Source organism: Aspergillus uvarum (genome assembly GCF_003184745.1).
Source record: "Aspergillus uvarum CBS 121591 unplaced genomic scaffold BO82scaffold_83, whole genome shotgun sequence".
In the NCBI taxonomy this organism is placed as follows: Eukaryota; Fungi; Ascomycota; class Eurotiomycetes; order Eurotiales; family Aspergillaceae; genus Aspergillus; species Aspergillus uvarum.
The window spans coordinates 85,555-103,760 of NW_020291380.1; the positions used below are offsets into that span (position 1 = coordinate 85,555).

Below are 18,206 nucleotides of genomic sequence, written 5' to 3' on the forward strand. Positions count from 1 at the left end.
GTCCTGGGGGCTACGATAGTTAGATATAGACAGAAAATGAAGACAATATGTTTGCACTGGGTTTCTATCCATGAATCTTGCTTGAATTGTTTTATGTCAAATTTACATGGGTAGTCTAAGTTGAACCTATCATAACCTTCCGGATATAGAACTTTTCATGCGTAACCAAGAAAAAGAGGACCCATCAACAAGTCTGAAACGCCAAACACATGCACGTATACAGATAGTAAAAACAAATCAACCTGAACAGAACGTGTTCAAGCAATGCTGACGAACTGCCGCTTCTTGCCCGTACCTGCCATGCCCTCCGTTTCCTCGTAGGCGGCCTCGTCAATGTAGTCCCTCGTGCTCGACTCTTTGATCTGCTGCCCAACGAACTGCAGCGCGGACATGTTGAAACCCATCTCGTCCTTCTGACGAGCCAGCACCCGACGCAGACTGGCGCGGATGCCGTCGAGCATCGGCCGCATCATCTTGCTCGCGACAATCTGGCGATGGTGCGTCTTGAGAATGAAAAAGAGGACACGGCAGGTGAGAGGAATATTCCATTCACGACCGGCCCAGATGTTCAGGAACGTGAACAAAGCCGGAATCTTCGAGAAGGGCAGAACCAGCAAAGCGTCCTGAAGAGCAGCAGCGGGGATCTTCTGGACAACGTTCAGCAGGTGCCTTTCGGCAGAAACGTCCCCCAATGCCATGTACAAGGGATTGCGCTTCGGAGGAGCCGCGTTGGGCTGCCTCGCCTTGATAGCACGCCATTCGCGCACGACCTCCAGATCCTCCATTCCCAGATCCAGGGCTTCGATGATCTTCTCTCCAGCCATGAGCGTGGCAGACGTCTGCTTGCCAGCATCGACGGCTTCGGCCTTCTCTCCGTCTTCTCCGTCCTCCTCCTGCTCGAGGGAGGCCGTGAGGGAATTGTCGTACATCTCTTCGAGCTCTTTCTCCCGCTCTTCTTCCAGGAACAGTTGCTCGTCGGTCTGCTCCCAGGTGCGGATGCTCTTGTCATGACTGGCAGTGACAATGAACTCACCAGAGTGACTGATGGCCAACGCCCAGATCTCGCCGTGGTGCCCTGCCAGCTTTTGAATATGTTCAAATTTGTCACCGTCCCAGTACTTGATCGAACGATCCTTGCTAGCACTGAAGAAGTTGTGGCCATTCCCTTCTTTGTTGTTCGGAACGAAAGCAACGGCCATAACACTGTCTTCGTGTGCCAAGAATGACTTGTGACAATCACCGAAATCCAGACCCCAGACGCGTGCTGTCTTATCAGCTGAGCATGTAACAATCAACTTGCTGTCCCACGAGATGTCCATGCTAAGGACCGGGAGTTTATGGCCGTAGAGGTTGAGGAACAATTTAAGCGAATCGACGAAGAACACCTTGACGGTATTGTCCAACAGAGCCACAGCAAGCAGCCGGGCATCAGGGGAGAAGCGGACGTTGAGGATGTCATCAGAGACCTTCAGAGTCCTTGTGTGCACCAGCTTGAGTCGCGGCGTAGTTCTCTTAGTTCCAGGGATCTCTTCCTGAACAACCTGGAAGCTCCAGAATTTGGCAGACTTATCGGCACTACCACTGACTAGGGACTTGCCATCCGGGTGAACCTGCAGGGACCATACCGGTCCGTCGTGGGCCTTTATCGTATCGAGAAGAGTCGAGGAGGCGATATCGAAGACCTCAAGCTGACCGTCTTTATTTCCGACAACAACAATCTTGTCTCCGGGCAGGAAGGCCGAGCAGAGAGCATATCCACATTCAAGAGTACGCAGACAGCTCTGGGTACGGACGTTCCAAATCTTAAGGCTGCCGTTCGAGGCAGAAGCCAGCATTCGATCATCAGAGCTCAATGCGACAGATCTGATATCGGTGCGGTGACCGGGGATATCGACTGCCAGGTTCCGAGTGTACTCCGGCTCGTCCTCGTCTTTGTTCTTCTTGTTGGCGGTCACGACGCTATAGGCCTCGATCTGATTGTTCGTGGTAGCGGCCAACAGGTGCAGGTTGCCGCTAGGTTTAGTCCTGATCCAGTCGAAGGACCGAACCTTGCCCCCGGTCCGAACTATCGTATGGGGTACGAAGACTTCAGAAACTGGTGCAGACGCGGCGTCGTCGTCCGGCGTCTTATTGTCGGTCTCGGCGACGGCTCCTTCCTTGTCTGCAGCACGCTGCGCATCCTTCTCCTTTCTTCTCTTGCGCTTCCTTGCCAAGCTCTTCTGCACTTCGACCTGTGAGCGGATCCGCCAAATCTCGACCGCCTTCTCCGAACCGTGAATGCCAATGTAGTCCGACCGGGGGTGAAAGCTGATTCCGATCGTGCGATCTTTGCCGTTGCGGTAGAGAGTTCCTCTGTCCGTCAGAATCCTCTGACCTTCAGATCCGACTTTCTCCTTGGAGATTTCGATCATAGCGCTCTCATCAATAGACCAAACCTTGAGCTCTCCGTCATTGCCGGCGGTGATGCAACCACTCTCGTCGGGGGAAAGCCCCAAACTCCAGCATTCACCATTCGATTGAGCCACATGGGTCTCAATACAGTGCTGCGAAGCCAAATCCCAGACTTTGATGAGCGCATCCTTTCCCGTCGACAGCAAAAATCCCGCATGATCGCTGAGGCCGGCAGCGTTGAGCAATTCGGTGGATGGTGTGAGGAAGTTCAATGAGGTGATCTGGTCGGTATGTCCACGCATCTTGAAAAGTCCGACTTCTGCAATCAAATCCCACAGGATAATGTCCGTGTCTTTCGAACCACTTGCCAGACGAACTCCGGCATTATCGAAGGCGAGTTGGGTAATGGCGGACTTGTGGCCATTGAAAGAGATGATGACGGATTCGGTTCGCGAATCCCAGAGGCGGATGCTTCCATCTTCATAACTGAGGCGTACAAAGTAAGTACAAGTAATCAAATAGGGGTCATCCAAGGGGTCATGATCAAGACTTACCCCACCGCAAAAATATCCTCGTCCGTCTTGCTATGCGTGATCACTGTAACCTGTGCTTTACAGGCCGAGTCTCGCCATCTGCCTAGCAGCTCTCCCTTCTTGACATCCCAACAAAGGACTTCTTCACTTGCGCCCACGATGGCTCTCCCGGAGCCAGTCCGACGCGCAGTACCCAGGCTATCCTCATCGCGGGCCCAGATCGCATTGGACGAACCGGATGCGATGAGCCCGAAAGTCTTCGAATGCTCGAACTTTCTGTCCAGTTCAGTAGTCAGATAATGCTCTATGAATATGGCATAGTCGGAGAGCGTGAGACTCACAAATATGACTTCACCATCGTTGGGTGCGTGCCTCTGGAAAAATTTTGGAGCTCGGAGAATGAATGCTATCGATAGGCGCAAATGGCGGCCGCAACTACGGAGAGCGACAGCGACCACTCGGAGCCTCCCCACCGCCTGCCGTTCCCCGAGCATCAACGTAACTACCCCCTCGTGGCAGTGAACCACTGTTGATAAGTCCAGATCACCCAAGGCCATCCAGGGAGAAAACAGTGGGCGCTTTTCGATCCATATCAGCTTAATCTGAGTGTGCTTGCCACCATGCTTTTGCTAGACTACCACAACGTGCTTATCCACTCCCTGTTGACGGAGCGGTTCTCTGGGTACACCCCCCATTTCCCCCGCCCCCTCCGACATACACCAGGCTCCCAGCTAACAGGTCGCCTGATGCTCGCTACAGATCCACCCCAGTTTCAATTGACCAGATTGTCTCCGACTTCGACGGCGTCACCTTCCATCTGTCTACTCCTGAATCCAAGACCAAAATACTCATCTCCATCCAAGTCAAGTGCTTCCGAGAGCTCGTTCAATATGGTGCCCAACAAGTGCTGGAAAGGGAGTATGGCCCCTATATCGTCGACCCGGAGCCTGGCTACGACTTCTCCGTCTTGATTGACTTGGAGAACCTCCCCGCTGAGCAGGAAGCAAAGGATGACCTCATCACGCGATTGGCGTTGATGAAGCGGAACGCGATGGCCGCCCCTTTCGAAAGAGCATTCGACGAATTCGCAAAGCTTTCGGAGGAGGCTTCGAGATACACCACAGAATCGGCTCCTCAGGGTGTCAAGGAAGGAGGAGAAGTGATGGCTATTCATTACCGTGAAGAGGAGGCGATTTACATCAAGGCCAGCCATGATCGAGTCACAGTTATCTTCAGCACCGTCTTCCGGGAGGAAACGGATCGCATCTTCGGCAAAGTCTTTTTGCAGGAGTTTGTTGACGCCAGACGTCGTGTGTTAACGCTGCAGAACGCTCCTCAAGTGCTTTTCCGCAATGATCCACCTCTCGAGTTGGCTGGAGTGCCCGGTCTGCAGAACGTCAACGACGGCACACTGAGCTATGTCACATTTGGTAAGTTGCGCACCCTACATTCCTTTGTCTTTGTCTTGCAACATCCACTGATTGAGCATAGTTCTTTTCCCTCGCCATTTGACACCTCAAAGACGCTATGAAAACATTTCCCACATCCAGATCTTCCGTGACTACTTCCACTACCACATCAAAGCCTCCAAGGTATCTCCTGCTCTTGTTTTCGGTCCATTACATCAGTCGCTAACACCTCATAAAGGCATACATCCACACTCGGATGCGCAAGAGGACCGCAGATTTCCTCCAAGGTAAGCCTCGATGTCGGTCGGGTGTCGACTGGGTTCATGTCACTAAATCCTGGCAGTACTCAACCGGGCGAGACCCGAGAACGAAGAGCGGGAGAGGAAGACAGCCAGTGGCCGTACTTTCAGGGTCCAGGGGTAGGATAGCGGGCTTCTTGTTTTCTCTGTATAGAATATTGCGATTCGGCGGAGGGGTAGTGCTGGAGAGAGTGCACGCATGCATAGGCCGAAATTGTTTGCTTCTCGATTGTATAGCTTTACTCGTATCACATGCTCATTTTCTTTCTCTTCCTTGCCTTTGTTTGTCTTTGTTTGAGCTCTACTGTTGACAGGCGCATGGGCCTGGAAATACGGAGTAGTCTCATTTGGATATCGATCAGCAACAGTGCAGAGTATCCTTGCTTCTGAGTGTGCGTGATGGGCCGTGACACGCAGGGGGGCGGTGGGGAAGTGCGGACAGCAATAATGCCAGAATGAATAAATAACTACCTGTCACCTGCAGTGCTAAGGGACATGTTCCCCTCACTGGGCTCGACCAATGTTGAGAGGTCTAGAACGAATAGTATCGTATTTGCCTCATTTGGCCATTCTTACTCATCTCTGCGATATGATCCATTCAGACAATTACTCCAGGTCCTTTATTTTCTCCTCCTGAAAATATGCGACCAGCAACTAACAAATCGGCCGAAACGACCCGAGTCAAGGGCGGGAAGAAGTATTGTAACCTCGACCTTCCAACCGCTTCCCGCCCCAAGCAGCCCGAATTTACCAGCAAGCGCGTAAAAAGAGCACAACTGCGCTATTGTTGCGGCGTTGCATCGTTAAACTACGGCTGGGCTTATGAGACTAGTCCCTCCATTCGCAATGTCTTACGGGCCACGGTCAATCCCTCGAATCTAGAATTGGGTCGCGCTTGCCTGTCACATCGAGTGCCAGCTTTACCAGGAATGTCTCCTTTATTGCCCTCGCAGACATCCATCTTATGAGCTCGCTATGTACGGCTCAAACGGGATCGCAGGACAAGCTTCCAAGTTCTTATTGAACCAACCTTTCACCACACCCTGCTATTGAAGGATCTCGGTTATGTGTGGGGATAAATGGAACCAACCTTGAAGTCAATGCTCGCACCCGAGGAGGGAGGGGCCCGCAACTGCTCGCGGCAGATCTACGAGTAACCACAGTACGTGCGATGCCCTCTAGGTAGGCTCTAGAAAACCTGGGGCAGTGTTGCTATCTTAGCCCACTGCATCTGGCGCTGCATCCTTACGGCATCACCGCAATAACACCACCCTCTATGGTAATCCGGACCTTCCGGGTACCGGCTGCATTGGCGTTCTTAGGTGCGCACTGTGTACTGGGACCTAGGAAGATAGGGTTACTGCTGATAGTGATTCATGCAGGTCGTGAGGCTCAGGTGTCACACTCAGATTGCCCGCTATGGAGAGCCATGCTCAGCATGCAGTCGTGCTACCCGATCGCGTTGTCCATTTAAATGGATTTCCCCGTACCTCGCGGCTTTGTCTGGCCAGCGAATAAACCCAGCAGCCAGTCTGCAAGGATCAGAAAAAGAAAGAAAGAAAAAACAAACTGGCAACGGGAAATTCGAGATTGGTCCCCTTAGAATGAATATGAAAGCCCCATTCCACCTTGTTTCGCTACTAAATTGAATAGGCAACCTATCCTAGGCTTGACTGCAGTTAGCCTCGACTTTTAGTGTCCATGGCGACTGACTCGCCGTTGCTGTTGGTTTTCTCTGGGTCACCCACCGCGACTAAAGAAGTCGTCCTTTAGACTAGCCTCCACAAAACACCTCCATCGCTTCAATTGTTCCGGACCGGTTCATGCCAAGGGCTGAGCCTTTCCATAAGCTCAATATGCATTGTCCCAATGAGGATGCGATGAGGCCACTGGATCTAGATGGTGCAGCCAGAAAAAGTCTCCACCTGCATGGAATGATTTCCCTGCCCTGTGATTTATGGGACATCCTCACTCCTCGTGAGTGTCCCATCCTTGCGTCCTCTCTCGTCCCCTTTTTCGTCTTGCGTTTTTTTTTATCTCACACCCTGCAAATAGTGATATAATAGCTCCGATCATCCTTTATATCAAACAGACGCCCCTCCACGTCCCTTGTTGTTTCGAACCGGAGCTGATGCGGGGATATACAAAATTGCGACGCCAATAATTCAGCTACGATTCGACAGGTATACCGCGCCATTCTCGGCTCCGGCAAGAGACTCAGCTGATCTTAGCTGTCTTGATCACATAAGATCCCAGTCATGCCGGAAGGCGAATGTTAGAATGCAAACGAGGCGTGTCAGGGACCATCGCTATAAACTAATTAACAGACACCATTGCGCTTCTGAAACCATTTCCACGGCACGCTGAGACATCCGGAATAACCCCATGATGCCTGATAAAATAAGCTCTTTACCGTTGGAGATTATCCTTCACATCCTCTCTTACCTACCTTTGAAATCATTGCTAGCCTTTGGAGAGACATGCCGCAGCAACTTTGAGTCGCATACTCTGTGCCTCAGTGGTCTACGGTTAGGTGTCTTTGAAAAGCGCTCTCATTCAGCTATCTCCCTACTACGAGCTGGATGGTTGACACCCGAACAGATGCTGGAGGGCTTAGCTGATAACGTTGGGGGCGACAGCCATAGAATATCAATCGTTCAGTCAGCGGCAAATTATGGGACTTCACCGTTGGTCCACAAGCCCCCGGCGATAGCCATGGACCTCAAAAGACGAGTACATCTGACGCAAGAGACATCCCGGACCCATGAGCATACAGTCCATGAACAAAACAGAATCTTGGCGCAGGTGGTCAATCGTTACGGGAGAGGGCTCCGGAAACTCGAGTTCATGGCATATGATCTCGACGTCACGGGCGCGACGGCTCTGACTGTTAATAGCCGACATGTTCTCAACCACCTTGCGCTGCGGTTTGAACATCCACATATTCGTGATGGCTCCATGCGACCAAGTGCCTGGCTGAGTCCCGCACCGGGGAGTACTGCGTGGAACTGTCTGATCGGAATCGGGCAGCCCACGCATTCTGGGCCCCGTGGATTGCAGAGTCTAGTCATGGAGCGAGCTGGTATCACTCCCTGGCAGTTAATGAAGTTGGTTAAAAGAAACCCGAATCTTAAAGTGCTCAAGTTGAGGACGTGCCGTGGAGTTCAGCCTGAGTTCCTGGATTGGCTGGGTGGCATCGAGGGAGAACTCGACGACTCAAACATGGACGATGACAGTCCAGCCCCTGGAGCGAAGTTGGAAGTACTCTGGCTGGAAAATTGCCATGATATACTCCTCTATCATGTTGAGAACTATCCTTACCTACCCGACGAGGCTTGTGACTTGGGGCTTGAGTGGGTGAGAGGTTTGAACAGCTTAAAGGTAAGCATATATATCATTGGACCCTGGGCTCCTTGAGTGGTCTTCCATGGGACGCAGGCTGATTATTTTTCTATACTACATGAAGTCTCTCTCATTTAGCGAAAGTGGAAATCTGCCGCCCGCCTTCATCAAGCGAGCAAATGATACTTTATGGAGAATCCCAGAAGTTATTTTACCATACACGTCGAATGGGGACAAGGCCCTCATCGAAGTTGATCCACTACGTTCATAGATGACACTATTCTTTGTCTTTGTCAAACTGTACTGGCGCAGCGCGTGGGTGACGAGATGCCCTTGTATCTCTTGCTTGTTGTGGGCAGCTTGTTGTGGGCATAGGAGGCTAGCAAGTTTACGTTCTGTGTTAGAATACTCTCACTAATGTTCGAGCTCTCACCTTACATCTTCAGCTAAAGCAAAAAAAGCTGTAGGCACTTGATCGATCGACTACTGGCACTTGTGCATATAGTTTAGTGGTGGTCCAAGTGTGACGAAGTAGCAGGCACACCTGAGCTCTCCCGCCTGTACCTTCTCTGTCCCATCGCTCACACGCGATGCCAACACAACGTCTGGTACATAGCTAGCTTCTGCCACTTTCATCCCTGTATGATCGATTTCACTTCGCCTTACCTCCATCCCTGTACTGTGACAGCAGGTCCGGGCCTCTTTCAACTGACTTTCGATTTCTATCCTCATCGCTCACACTGTTTCTCAGTCACCCTATCGCGTCCATCCACCATTTCATGTCCCTTTCATACCGCCCACTCAAGTGGTCATCAAGTTACATCGATCTCTTATCTCTTCAAATGAAGGGTGCCCACAGAGTAGCTTCGCAATTATGGGCATCAACCAGGCGCAGACTCTTCCCGCGTGGTGATGAGGACGAATCTCACTTCCTGAAACTCGATCCTCACTGTCATACCTATCAGGAATCCGTTGACTCGACGCTGTTCGGGGACCTGCAGGATGGCTTCTACAAGTACTCCCAGGATTTGCTGAAGACAAGCGGGGAGGAAAGCTACAAAAGACTGGCGGAAGAGATGGGTCTGCGCTCGTCGGGCAGTACTGCGGTATCCTACGCATCAGCTGTAAGTTATATCGAGGTGATTACGCGTCCTCGTTCTCTTTAAGTATCCCCGCCTTGAGCCTGTGGGTTGACCGAGGCTCGCAGCAAATGGTTCCGATCGAGCGTCCTGCGCTTCCCTACGCAATCGGCTCTCCTGACTGGAGCCTTGTCAACGGCTTGGTCAGATACATGGATCCATCTGGTAATGAGGATCTTACAGACTGGATCGAAAGTGTGATGAAGGTGTACAAGAAGGTCTACGCCATTGCCAAATTTGTCGTCGTAGTGTTCTACTTCTACAACGTTGACGTGCGTGAAGGACACTCTGACTTCTCAATTGCTTTGGTGGTTGAACATGGCTAATACATGCGGTTTCGGTGGCAGTTGGACGATCATGAAGGCCTATTAGCACATGTTCGGAAGGCAGAGGAACTCGCGACATCTAACAGTATTAAAGATCTGGTCAGAGCTGTGGAGACTCTGTATTACTCCCTATACGCCAAGCTGATCATGGAAATCGCGAACGCCGAGCTATGCTCTTACTTTCAACTTGGGATCCCCCGCATCACAACTAAAGACGATTTCATGCTTCCCGAGCAGCATAGCACCATGAATATGTTTCTGGTCTGTAAAGAATCCCTGGATAGTCCATCCGTGTGCCTTGCTTTCAGCAAGGACATCTTGCGCCAACACCAAGCTGGGCTTGTCCGTCGAGCGGTGAATATGCTGGCGGCTACTGGGTTCTCGCTGGACGATCTCGTCGGATACCGTCGGTCCACCTTGTCTTTGCTGTCAAATCCAACATCGGAGTTCCGCCAGAAATGGGACGGCCCGGGCCTTACATATCAGATGCCTCCTAGGGAAGTTCTCATCGTCGGGTCAGAGAAGTACCTATCATTCGCGCCCCGGGACGCAATTCGCACCAAGGTCCCGCAATTACGCCTGCGTTTCGTGGAAGAGAAATCAGTAGATCCAGCGGCGTGGGAACGTGAGACTATCCTCGGGCACCGTCAGGCAGTACTGGCCATACTGGAAAGCAGAGTCATCGGTGAGATTCGACGTACGGATGGGCGACGTGATCTGATCAATTATGCTCGCGAGAAAAGATGTACCTGTAGATCACCCTGCAGCTGTGCGATGGCTTGTACCATGAACCCCGAGCGTGTTTGTCCTTGTGCCGTATGGAACCTGACCATCATGATGCTGGAGAGTCGCCGGAACTTCCCCGAATTGAAGCTCGGTTCTCGGTGTAACATGCTTGCCAGGAGCATCTTCGAGGCAGTATCGACCATTCGGGACGATAAAGATCTCTGTTATCTCGCAGTTGAGATGAAAGGTGCGCTAACCACTATCGCAAACGAGATTGACAAGATGCGGGCGGCCAATGGCTGCCGAAGAACCTGACCTGAGCAAGTGTTCGGTTCCGAGAGGCTGTTTCTTCCCTCTTGTTTTTGTTTTGTGCATTCTGCACGATCACGATTGATGATTTATGACGTGATGATTTAATGAGCCAAGGAAGAGCAGCCCATGTGCATAACAGGGACGATGCAAAGCAGACATGGGGAAATAATGTTATGTGCTCAGTTCAGATACATATCCAGACCAGTGGTGATATTGGATGATCCCGATCGACCACGTACCAAGTACCAAGTATCAAGTAGATCATTCATGCCTGAGGGTTCAGGCAGCCAGTAGTCAGGTGGTGGGGCGGCTGAGTCAAGCGGCGGATTGACTGACGTGAATTATTATTATTGACTGACTGTGACTCTGATCAAGGGTGAGTAAGTGAAGTGGGAAACTCGGAAATTCTGGAACCGCCCCGACCCTGCCCTGCGGTGTCTCCTTTCAGACTGACTGGAAAGAAGAAACAAAAATAAAAAATTTTCCTCTGTCGGTCTTCTCTAGTTGTAGAGAGACGACAGTAATTCAATCAAAGTCTCCTTCTAATTAGCGGGCATGGTGCCCAAGTCGCTTGCTAGCTCGATTGTGTGCTCCTCTTCCTCCTCTTCTTCCCTCATCATCCCCTCATCGCCCTCGTCTGCTTTTAAACGCAGCCCACTGTGGAGCGCGCACTCCAAGTCCAGGGTCTCCCCAACATCCGCAGCGCCGGTGCGGCGATATCGAGCCGTTTGGCCATCCTACGGCATCACCACGCCGGTTCCAGATCTTAACCCACATTTCCCCATCTCGCAATCTCCGTATTGCTTCCAGACGGGCTATGCCCTTTGCGCCAAACGCGCGCCGCGGCCGTTCCCCCCACCGTTCCTCTCTCCCCCGTCCTCTTCCTTTTCCGACCCCCTGACCACCCACTACCTAAGTCAGGATAAGAGATTATCCGTTCGGGGTGATCTAGTCCGGGGCCTGAGCAATGGGGACGATGCCGTTCTAGTCGCCGACAATTATCTGGCTGTTAATGATGGGGTAGGAGCGTGGGCAACCAAGCCCCAGGGCCATGCAGCGTAGGTGTTTTTATTTGTTTTTTGTTTTTTTTTTTGGTTATCACCGAACCTTGTTCCCTAAATCGGTCAATCCCACCCCCAATTCCCCCATGGACCCTGTAGACTACCTACATGAAGGGTTTAGGGAGGAGCTTTTTTGTCTTCCTGTTCCATCCATGCTCATTGCTGACCATGTTCTCTCTTGCTTGATCGCCTCTATACAGCCTCTGGGCCAGACTACTCCTTCACTTCTGGGCGCTGGAGGTTGAGCGCGTCTCCAACACGAGTACGCAACTCGACCCCATCAGCTACCTGCAACGGGCGTACGAGGAAACCATCCAGGCGACCAGCTCCCCGGGCCAATGGCTGGGCACGACCACCTCCGTCACCGCCCTGCTGCATTGCACGCGCGACCATGCCGGGAACACGAACCCGCTGCTGTATGTGACCTGTCTCGGCGACTGCAAGATCTATGTCATCCGGCCCCGCGAGAGAACGATCGTCTTCCGCACCCAGGAGCAATGGCACTGGTTCGACTGTCCGATGCAGCTGGGCACGAACAGCGTCGACACGCCGAAAAAGGACGCGGTGCTCAGCAAAATCGACGTGCAAGAGGGCGACATCGTGCTGGCGGTCTCGGATGGCGTCGTGGACAATCTCTGGGAGCATGAGATTCTGACGGTCGTTCTCGAGAGCCTCGACAAGTGGCACCAAGGCCGCTATGACAACAAGGAGATTGAGTGGGCGCCGCCGGAGGTGCTGGCCCACGAGCAGATGGTCTATGTCGCTAGGGAACTCCTCCGGGCTACGTTGGAGATTGCCCAGGACCCGTTCGCGGAGAGTCCATATATGGAGAAGGCCATCGACGAGGGTCTGGCCATTCAAGGTGGTACGTTGTGCTTTGTTTTCTTTTCGGTTCCGCTGGCTTTGTGCGGAAAGGGATGCTGACCCGCGGTGCAGGGAAAATGGACGATATTAGCGTCGTGGTTGGTGCGTGCAGGAGGAGAGAGCATTGAGTCTGATTTCAAGCATTGATATAACTTGCATACAGCGATCCACCGGATTGTCGACTACGACATGCGTGGCTAATATCTCGGGTCTCATACTGTGTTGTCGTGCGTGACTGCGCCGCCTGGGCAGTCGGCGTACTGTCGACAGGGCAGAACGGCGCTCAGTTGCGCCACGGCAACCCTTGGCGTTCAGTGAATGTGTGTAAATGGTCGAATGGTGAAGGGATGGTGTATATATTGCATGGCGATGGGCATTGATACCACATGTTGTCTACTTTGAAGGGGATGCGGAGCATTTGTCGCTGTCTGCCAGCTTAGGCTTTTCGTTTACAGATTTGATTGATAGACTATACAACTTCTAATCTATGCTTCTACCTCATACAATTGCCGGCCAGATTATAGACGCAAGACCAGCCTATAGTCTAAAGAACTGACTCCAAACAAAACCCTGGTTCAGATCGGAGACATTTCACCTTTCCGGTAAAGAAAGGGAAAGGAATGTAATGAACAACTGCAGAGCTCAAGAACCGATGTGTTATGTTCATGGCTCTATCTGAACCTACCTGACTGCGGGTAGTAAGCGAAGCACAGACCGCATCCCGCTAGCACTCTCCGCCCGGCAGAATCACCGGCAGAAAAAAAGTTTCAGACATCATCGCAGCAAGCCGAAACATCGACGTCTCTTGAAATCAACTCCACCCCACCTTATCCGGCCAATTCACCATCGTCAAGATGAGGGCCAAACGCTCCAAGAAGTACCGCAAGCTGATGCACCAGTATGAACTCACATTCGGATTCCGTGAGCCGTACCAAGTTCTTGGTAAGTTGTAATATCAACCCAGAGGACGCTGATAAGATCTGCTCCGCCCATTCCAAGAATGCAAAACAACCTCGACTTCGACGACTAACAATTGTCTTGGGGTCCAGTGGATTCGAATTTCCTGCGCGCAGTGCACAGTTTCAAGATGGAGTTGATACCTGCGTTGGAGCGCACAGTGCAAGGGAAGGTGAAGCCGCGTAAGTTCTTAGCCTGAAGCTTTCCTCTGAATGATCCCAATACACACATGAGGTGGTTGGCATGATGGATTCCGTTATTGATTTATTGCTCTTCCCTGAAAAGTCCTCACGAAATGCTCCCTCGCTGCTATCATGGCCAACCAACCCCTGCACCCCCGCACCAACAACCCGATGCGTCCCCATTTCCTGCCCCCACCGACGGAGGTGCCCCTCCGCCACTGCTCGCACAACGAGGACTCGACCCCGATCGACGAGGTCGAGTGTCTCCTGTCGCTGCTGTCGCCGACCACGGAGGTGAAGAAGAACAAGGAGCACTACATCCTCGCGACGGCGGACGCGCCGGCTGCGGCGGAGAAGGAGAAGGAGCGGGCGGCGATCGCGGCGGGCAGGAAGCGCAAGCGCGGCCCGGACCGCGAGGCCGAGACCGCCATCCAGAAGTCCCGGGAGCTGCGCCAGGGCGCGCGCGCCATCCCCGGTGTCCCGATCGTGTATGTCAAGCGGTCCGTCATGGTGCTGGAGCCCATGAGCGGCCCGTCGGAGGATATCCGCGACGGCGTCGAGCAAGGCAAGTTCCGGGCGGGCTTGAGTGAGGAGGCCCGGAAGAAGGCGGAGGCTAAGGCTGCGGCGACGGCGGGCTCGGGAGACGCTAAGAATAACAGCAGCGGCGGCAAGAAGCCGGGGATGAAGAAGGCCAAGGGGCCAAATCCGTTGAGTATGAAGAAGCCGAAGAAACGGACTGCGGAGGGTGGTGCTGCGGCGGCGCCTCGGCCGAAGCGGAAGGACGCTGATGCTGGTGGAGCCGAGGGAGGGAATGCGGCGGAGGAGGGAGCCGATGCTGATGCTGATGCTGCTGCGCCCAAGGCGAAGCGCAGACGTCGTCATCACAACAAGGGTGCTAAGCAGGAGGATGGCAATGAAGCTGGCGAGTCCGCTGCTGCTGCGGTTCCGGCTGCGGGCGATGCCATGGACGAATGATCTGCTTCTTTTACCCGGCTTGTGCTTTTCTTCTTGGTTTTTGTGTTGCTATTTCAAAGTATGGCGTTCGGCTTGGGATGGAAGAAAAAAAATGTGTCCATATATGTATGAGCAGTGAGTTGTATATCCAATCTTTCATATCGGAAGATAATGATAACTTTCGAGATTATCTTCCCAACCCGGAATCGTAGCTCTCAGCAAACAAGAAATACATGACACGAAAAAAGTAATACAGTAATGGTAATCCTCCTTCCCCAACGCCAAATCCCAGATGCAATGTGTGTGTGTGTGTGTGGAGTAGAGTACAGTACATATTCCTACACGCCAACCATTCAAGAAAATCCGCTAGCACAATATCAAAAACAAGATCATGCCATACTTCAGTCTCATCACCGCGAGGGGTTTTATTTTCCCTCCGCCGCAGCGCCAGCCGCAGCGCCAGCCACAGCAGCAGCAGGAGCAGCAGGAGGAACCCCCTCAAACACCTTCTCGTCCGCCCAGATCTTCTCAATCCGTCGACGGTTCTCGCGCGCCTGGTCGCGGTTCTGCTTTGCGCGCGCATACCGTTGCTCCGAAAGACACTTGTTGACCTCGCGCTTGATGTCGTTGCAGTTGCCCAGCGCCTTATGCAGGAACCCTTGGGCGTGGCATTCGTCCAATGCGGTCATGATTTCCTCGCAGTCTGTTTGGTGTTCACGGACGTTAGGCCTTGAGGCTTAAGCTGAGAATTGGGGGGGGAGGGGATTTTTGCGACGCCGGGGGACCATACTGATGTTGTAAGGGGTGTGAAGATGGGAATGCATTTTGTTGGTGTGATTCTTTGGTGGAGTTGTTTGCTGGGGGGATTGATCGTAGGATAGAGGACTTGAGCAATTGCGCGGCGATTCTTTAGTTACTTCGTACTTGAAGTGCACTCCGACTTCCAGCGGGAGCCGGCCGGGATTTGATACCAAGGCGGTGAACATGGGGCTTTGGGGAGGGAGGGGCGATTCTGCCGGACGGGGGAATCGAGAGAGGAAAAAAAAATTTGGGACTGGGGAAGTTGCTTTTATCGCATTTGTTTTCTTCCCTGGGTCATCTTTTCCAGGTGATTTACTTTTTGTGCAGCTTACTATATAGAGCGCTGTGAGGAGGCAGAGTTGCAGATTCGTCTTGTTGGTTTGGGCCCAGACTTGAGGTTTTGCAAGTTTTTCCCTGTGTTGGGGTTACGCGCGGAGAATTTCTTATCGATTTCCGCCGAGTCTCTTTTTTTTTCTCTCCCTTCACTATCGCCATCTTTTTGACCACTTTTGTTCAAACGGCAAAAGAAGGTGACGACTGACTCACCTTCAACATGTCGTCTATGATCACCACGGCTGCGTGGGTGCGACAAGGTGTCGCAGCCCAGTTCCCTACGAAATATGAAATCAACGAGGAGGAAATGGACCGCATATCGAAGCTTGCGAAGATGCAGCTCGAAGAAGCGCAGGGTGACCTGAAGGCCGCGCAGGAGGACGAGGCCATGGAGGAGGATCAGAAGGATGCCGGTGAGGATGCTATGGAGGACGACGAGAAGCCCGCGGCTGATGCGGAGAAGAAAAATGCTACCGAGTAAGTCGAGATTGGACTTCCCGTCGTTCGTTTGTAGTATAGAGAATTGCGGCCCTGAGAGATAAGGCCTAATGTTTTGGTTTCCATTGCAGTGATGACGACCTGAAAGAGTACGATCTCGATCACTACGACAGCGACGAGGTCGATGAGGATGGCGAGAAGTTCACCATGTTCGGCAATGTCAAGTCGCTGGCGTACCACCAACCGAACGAGGAGGACCCGTACCTGGTCATGCCGCCGGAGGAGGATGATGAGGAAAGAGAGGAGTTGCAGATCATGCCCAAGGATAACCTGATCCTGGCTGGTAAGGTGGAGGATGAGGTCGCCCATCTCGAGGTCTATGTCTACGAGGACGCCGCCGACAATCTCTATGTACACCACGACATCATGCTGCCCGCCATTCCTCTCGCCGTGGAGTGGCTGGATATCCCTGTGGGCAAGGCCGCTGAGGGCCGGACCACTGGAAACTTCGTCGCGGTTGGAACGATGGAGCCGGATATTGAGATCTGGGATCTCGACATCGTCGACTGCATGTATCCAAACGCCATTCTCGGCCAGGGTGGCGCCGATGCGGAAGGAAAGAAGTCGAAGAAGAAGAAGCCCAAGGCCAACGACGAGTACCACATTGACGCCGTGCTGGCATTGGCTGCCAACCGGCAGCACCGCAACCTGCTGGCCTCCGGCTCGGCGGACCGGACGGTCAAATTGTGGGACCTGCAGACCACCAAGTGCGCCAAGTCCTACTCTCACCACACCGACAAGGTCTGCTCGCTGAACTGGCATCCCACCGAATCTACGATCCTGTTGACTGGTAGTTACGACCGGACCGTGGTGGCCGCGGATATGCGCGCGCCCGACTCCAAGGCTCGCTGGGGCGTGGATACGGATGTCGAGAACGTGCGTTGGGACCCCCATGACCCCAACTACTTCTACGTGACGACCGATGGCGGAATGGTGTACCGCTACGACGTGCGCAACATCCCCGCCAGCCCCAAGGAGTCCAAGCCCGTGTGGTCGCTGCAGGCGCACGACTCCTCCGTGTCGGCCTTCGACATCAACCCAGCTATCCCCGGCTTCCTGGTCACGGGATCGACGGACAAGCAGGTGAAGCTCTGGAATGTGGAGGACAACAAGCCCAGCATGGTCGTCTCGCGCAAGCTGGAGGTGGGCAAGGTCTTCTCGACAAGCTTTGCACCGGATGCCGACGTGAGCTTCCGCCTGGCCGTGGCCGGCAGCAAGGGCGTGGTCCAAATTTGGGATACCTCCACCAACGGGGCAGTGCGTCGCGCATTCGTGTCGCGCATGCCGTCTTTGGAAGGCGAGGTCAAGGAGCGCATGGTGGGCATGCAGCCCGATCAGGATGAGTCGGACGATGATGCTGGACAGGAGGTTGGCGGTGGGCAGGGCGGCGATGGCTGGGAGTCGATGGACGAGGATTAAGCAAAAGCGAAAGCACGTGATGACGAAGATCGAGACAATTTCAGGTCGAACCTTCAAAATTTACGAAGATATCCAGATAGCTCTTTTTGTCGTGCTTCTTTTGTTGTCTGCTTCTTTTTCATAGTCCTTTATTGACCAGCAATGAAAACGTCACGATACCCATTCAGACGATGAAACTGGAATCCATGGTCACGGATGGATGATACATATGAGTACGGTACGAGATAAGTTAAGCGCGGACGGGGGATTGCCCGGCCTGGCAACGATCGGCCGTTTGGCTTACCGAGAACAGACATTGTCTGATGCCTCAGGTTGAGTACAGTACCAATCACATGGTGTGTCTGGCCTGGCTTATCCTCGGAGTCCATTCAGCAGAGTTTGACAAAGTCCTACGTAGTACGGTACTAAGTTACGGAGAGTACGGACTACGGCATACTATCACCGGTGATGTAAGGAATGGATGGATGAATGAAATGAAAAGGTAACCTTATGGATCACCTCCGTCCGGTGACGCACCTGAACAAATGACAGACCATCGCAACAACAACCCAGCTCTATCGAGACAAGGAATCTGATGCAGGGAACTCCGAGCCACTGGACGTATCATCGTTAAAGACGTGGTGGGAGAAAAAAGACATCCACACTAAAAAAGCACAGGTC

At 52.9% G+C, this 18,206-nt stretch overlaps 8 protein-coding genes across 8 annotated transcripts; 6 read left to right on the forward strand and 2 right to left on the reverse strand.

Annotated features, from left to right (window-relative positions):
* Window positions 1-69: 69 nt before the first annotated feature.
* Window positions 70-3,293, reverse strand: BO82DRAFT_436575 (snoRNA-binding rRNA-processing protein DIP2). The gene is made up of 3 exons (XM_025641126.1): window positions 3,266-3,293; window positions 2,946-3,200; window positions 70-2,877 (listed from the first exon to the last, which is right to left on the reverse strand). The coding sequence occupies exons 1-3, from the start codon at window positions 3,280-3,282 to the stop codon at window positions 258-260; spliced, it is 2,892 nt and encodes a 963-aa protein (XP_025486733.1). The 5' UTR covers window positions 3,283-3,293; the 3' UTR covers window positions 70-257.
* Window positions 3,294-3,448: 155 nt separating this feature from the next.
* On the forward strand, window positions 3,449-5,145 carry BO82DRAFT_359062 (actin-related protein 2/3 complex subunit 2). Its single transcript, XM_025636467.1, has 5 exons — window positions 3,449-3,606; window positions 3,684-4,354; window positions 4,416-4,516; window positions 4,572-4,620; window positions 4,677-5,145. The coding sequence occupies exons 1-5, from the start codon at window positions 3,545-3,547 to the stop codon at window positions 4,754-4,756; spliced, it is 963 nt and encodes a 320-aa protein (XP_025486734.1). The 5' UTR covers window positions 3,449-3,544; the 3' UTR covers window positions 4,757-5,145.
* A 1,512-nt stretch (window positions 5,146-6,657) lies between these two features.
* BO82DRAFT_346907 (F-box protein) lies at window positions 6,658-8,400 on the forward strand. Its single transcript, XM_025633770.1, has 2 exons — window positions 6,658-8,013; window positions 8,099-8,400. The coding sequence occupies exons 1-2, from the start codon at window positions 7,018-7,020 to the stop codon at window positions 8,243-8,245; spliced, it is 1,143 nt and encodes a 380-aa protein (XP_025486735.1). The 5' UTR covers window positions 6,658-7,017; the 3' UTR covers window positions 8,246-8,400.
* A 416-nt stretch (window positions 8,401-8,816) lies between these two features.
* BO82DRAFT_346909 (uncharacterized protein) lies at window positions 8,817-10,666 on the forward strand (the record flags this gene model as incomplete). The annotated part of the gene is made up of 3 exons (XM_025633771.1): window positions 8,817-9,098; window positions 9,182-9,385; window positions 9,461-10,666. 3 exons carry the CDS (start codon window positions 8,817-8,819, stop codon window positions 10,478-10,480), a joined length of 1,506 nt encoding a protein of 501 aa, XP_025486736.1. The 3' UTR covers window positions 10,481-10,666.
* Window positions 10,667-10,902: 236 nt separating this feature from the next.
* Window positions 10,903-12,891, forward strand: BO82DRAFT_359064 (protein phosphatase 2C). The gene is made up of 3 exons (XM_025636468.1): window positions 10,903-11,535; window positions 11,739-12,403; window positions 12,475-12,891. Exons 1-3 carry the CDS (start codon window positions 11,033-11,035, stop codon window positions 12,528-12,530), a joined length of 1,224 nt encoding a protein of 407 aa, XP_025486737.1. The 5' UTR covers window positions 10,903-11,032; the 3' UTR covers window positions 12,531-12,891.
* A 297-nt stretch (window positions 12,892-13,188) lies between these two features.
* On the forward strand, window positions 13,189-14,660 carry BO82DRAFT_359065 (rRNA-binding ribosome biosynthesis protein UTP23). The gene is made up of 3 exons (XM_025636469.1): window positions 13,189-13,344; window positions 13,452-13,541; window positions 13,645-14,660. The coding sequence occupies exons 1-3, from the start codon at window positions 13,257-13,259 to the stop codon at window positions 14,514-14,516; spliced, it is 1,050 nt and encodes a 349-aa protein (XP_025486738.1). The 5' UTR covers window positions 13,189-13,256; the 3' UTR covers window positions 14,517-14,660.
* BO82DRAFT_359067 (COX assembly mitochondrial protein) lies at window positions 14,557-15,484 on the reverse strand. The gene is made up of 2 exons (XM_025636470.1): window positions 15,286-15,484; window positions 14,557-15,198 (listed from the first exon to the last, which is right to left on the reverse strand). Exons 1-2 carry the CDS (start codon window positions 15,317-15,319, stop codon window positions 14,921-14,923), a joined length of 312 nt encoding a protein of 103 aa, XP_025486739.1. The 5' UTR covers window positions 15,320-15,484; the 3' UTR covers window positions 14,557-14,920.
* Window positions 15,485-15,550: 66 nt separating this feature from the next.
* BO82DRAFT_359068 (rRNA-processing protein PWP1) lies at window positions 15,551-17,715 on the forward strand. The gene is made up of 2 exons (XM_025636471.1): window positions 15,551-16,106; window positions 16,199-17,715. Exons 1-2 carry the CDS (start codon window positions 15,850-15,852, stop codon window positions 17,544-17,546), a joined length of 1,605 nt encoding a protein of 534 aa, XP_025486740.1. The 5' UTR covers window positions 15,551-15,849; the 3' UTR covers window positions 17,547-17,715.
* Window positions 17,716-18,206: the final 491 nt, after the last annotated feature.